The 1,365-nt window shown below is 63.0% G+C and overlaps 1 protein-coding gene across 1 annotated transcript in view; it reads right to left on the bottom strand.

The window, feature by feature from the left end:
* Positions 1–1,183, bottom strand: part of EMIHUDRAFT_201813 (hypothetical protein) — a gene marked incomplete at both ends in the record, with an annotated part of 1,490 nt that extends 307 nt beyond the window's left edge. The window contains 3 exons of the mRNA XM_005786551.1: positions 43–108; positions 536–804; positions 872–1,183. Of these exons, the coding sequence (XP_005786608.1) occupies positions 43–108; positions 536–804; positions 872–1,183 (647 nt within the window). The remainder of the gene's footprint in view (positions 1–42; positions 109–535; positions 805–871) is intronic.
* Positions 1,184–1,365: the final 182 nt, after the last annotated feature.

Below are 1,365 nucleotides of genomic sequence, written 5' to 3'. Positions count from 1 at the left end.
TCGGCGGGGTCGCAGCTGCCTCTGGAAGGCACCGAGATGTACCTTTTTCGCGCATGGTCAAAATCAAGGTTTTGTAACGCGAGCTGTGCCACAGTGAAATGGCCCTCCCTGACTCATCGAATCGCTACGTTCATTCTCAAAGCGCCCTCGCTTCCTCGGCGGCTGGGGCGCCTCGTCCTCTGGCTGTTCCTCTTCTACGTCCATCACTGTGAATTCGTCGTCTGTCTGGCTGCCATCGTTCGGATGGCCCGTTTCGGGTGGCTGCTCGCTCGGTCCTGGCTTTGCTGCGCGGTCGGGTGTCTCCTCGTCGTCGCTCCTTGCGCCATCGTCGCTGTCGTCGTTGTCTTGGCTGGTGGGGTGTTCCCTGGTTTCACCCCCGCTGTGCCCGAGAAGCAGCTCGAGCCTCAGTCGGTCCATGAACTGTTGGGCCGCGCGGCGGTTGTGGCGTCCTCGTCTTGGACTTCTCGTAGTACTCTGGCTGCCCTGGCTGTTCTGGCTCCCTTCGCTCTCGCCCCCCTGACTCTGCTGGCTGTACTGACTCTGTTGGCTGTACTGACTCTGGCTCCCCCCGCCCTCCGCCCCTTCCTCCGTTGCTGCGTCGGGGAGCTCGAAGAACTCATCGTCGATAAAGGCCATTTCGTCGTCCGCCGAGGCGTTCTCGTCTTTCTCGTCGTCTCCCTCGTCGTCGTACGTCTCACTCACTGGCGGCTCGCTCTCCATCGGGTTCGTCGTCCCGCCTTCGGGCGTTGGGCCGTGGACTGCCTTGTCGTGCTCTGCCGTGTTCCACGGCTCGACCCCAGCTCCCTGCGCCTCGCGCAAAGCCGATCGTGTCGTGGAGCGTGAGACTCATCCGCGCCATGGTCGCCGTCACGTCTGCGTTCATGGTCTTGGCTTCCCGCCACTCGAGTCGCACGGCGGCGTCGCCTTCGGCGCGCCACGCTCTGCCCTTGCCCTCGCAAGCAGACGCAAAGTCCGCCAGTGCATCCCTTCCGTCGGGTGGCATCGTTGTGTCGTACGACGTCTTAGGTGCGGTCGCGTCGCCCGAGGCGGCGACCTCGCTGTCTAGCTGCAATACTTGTTGAGAGGCGTCCCGCCGCAAAGCTCGTGGTGATATCGGGCCTCCGTGTCGCCACTCGGCGTCGGAGTCGGCGTATTGGATGGTTCTGTCGTCGGCGCCGTGCATGCCGAGGGCGCGTGCGCCGAGCCCCGTGGAGAAGTCGACGCTTCCTGCCCGAGCGAACAGGAGTGAGTTGTCTGTGCCCGAGATTCTTACGCTGTGAGAGAGCCTTGTATTTTAAAAATTTAATACCCTTTTGGGAAGGGGCCCCGCGGGTTCTTGGCAGAAGGGAGGGCCCCCACCCCTTT

This window comes from Emiliania huxleyi (assembly GCF_000372725.1).
Source record: "Emiliania huxleyi CCMP1516 chromosome Unknown EMIHUscaffold_15, whole genome shotgun sequence".
In the NCBI taxonomy this organism is placed as follows: Eukaryota; Haptophyta; order Isochrysidales; family Noelaerhabdaceae; genus Emiliania; species Emiliania huxleyi.
Note: the sequence above shows the minus strand (reverse complement) of the source record. Positions and strands in the feature narration are given on the sequence as shown.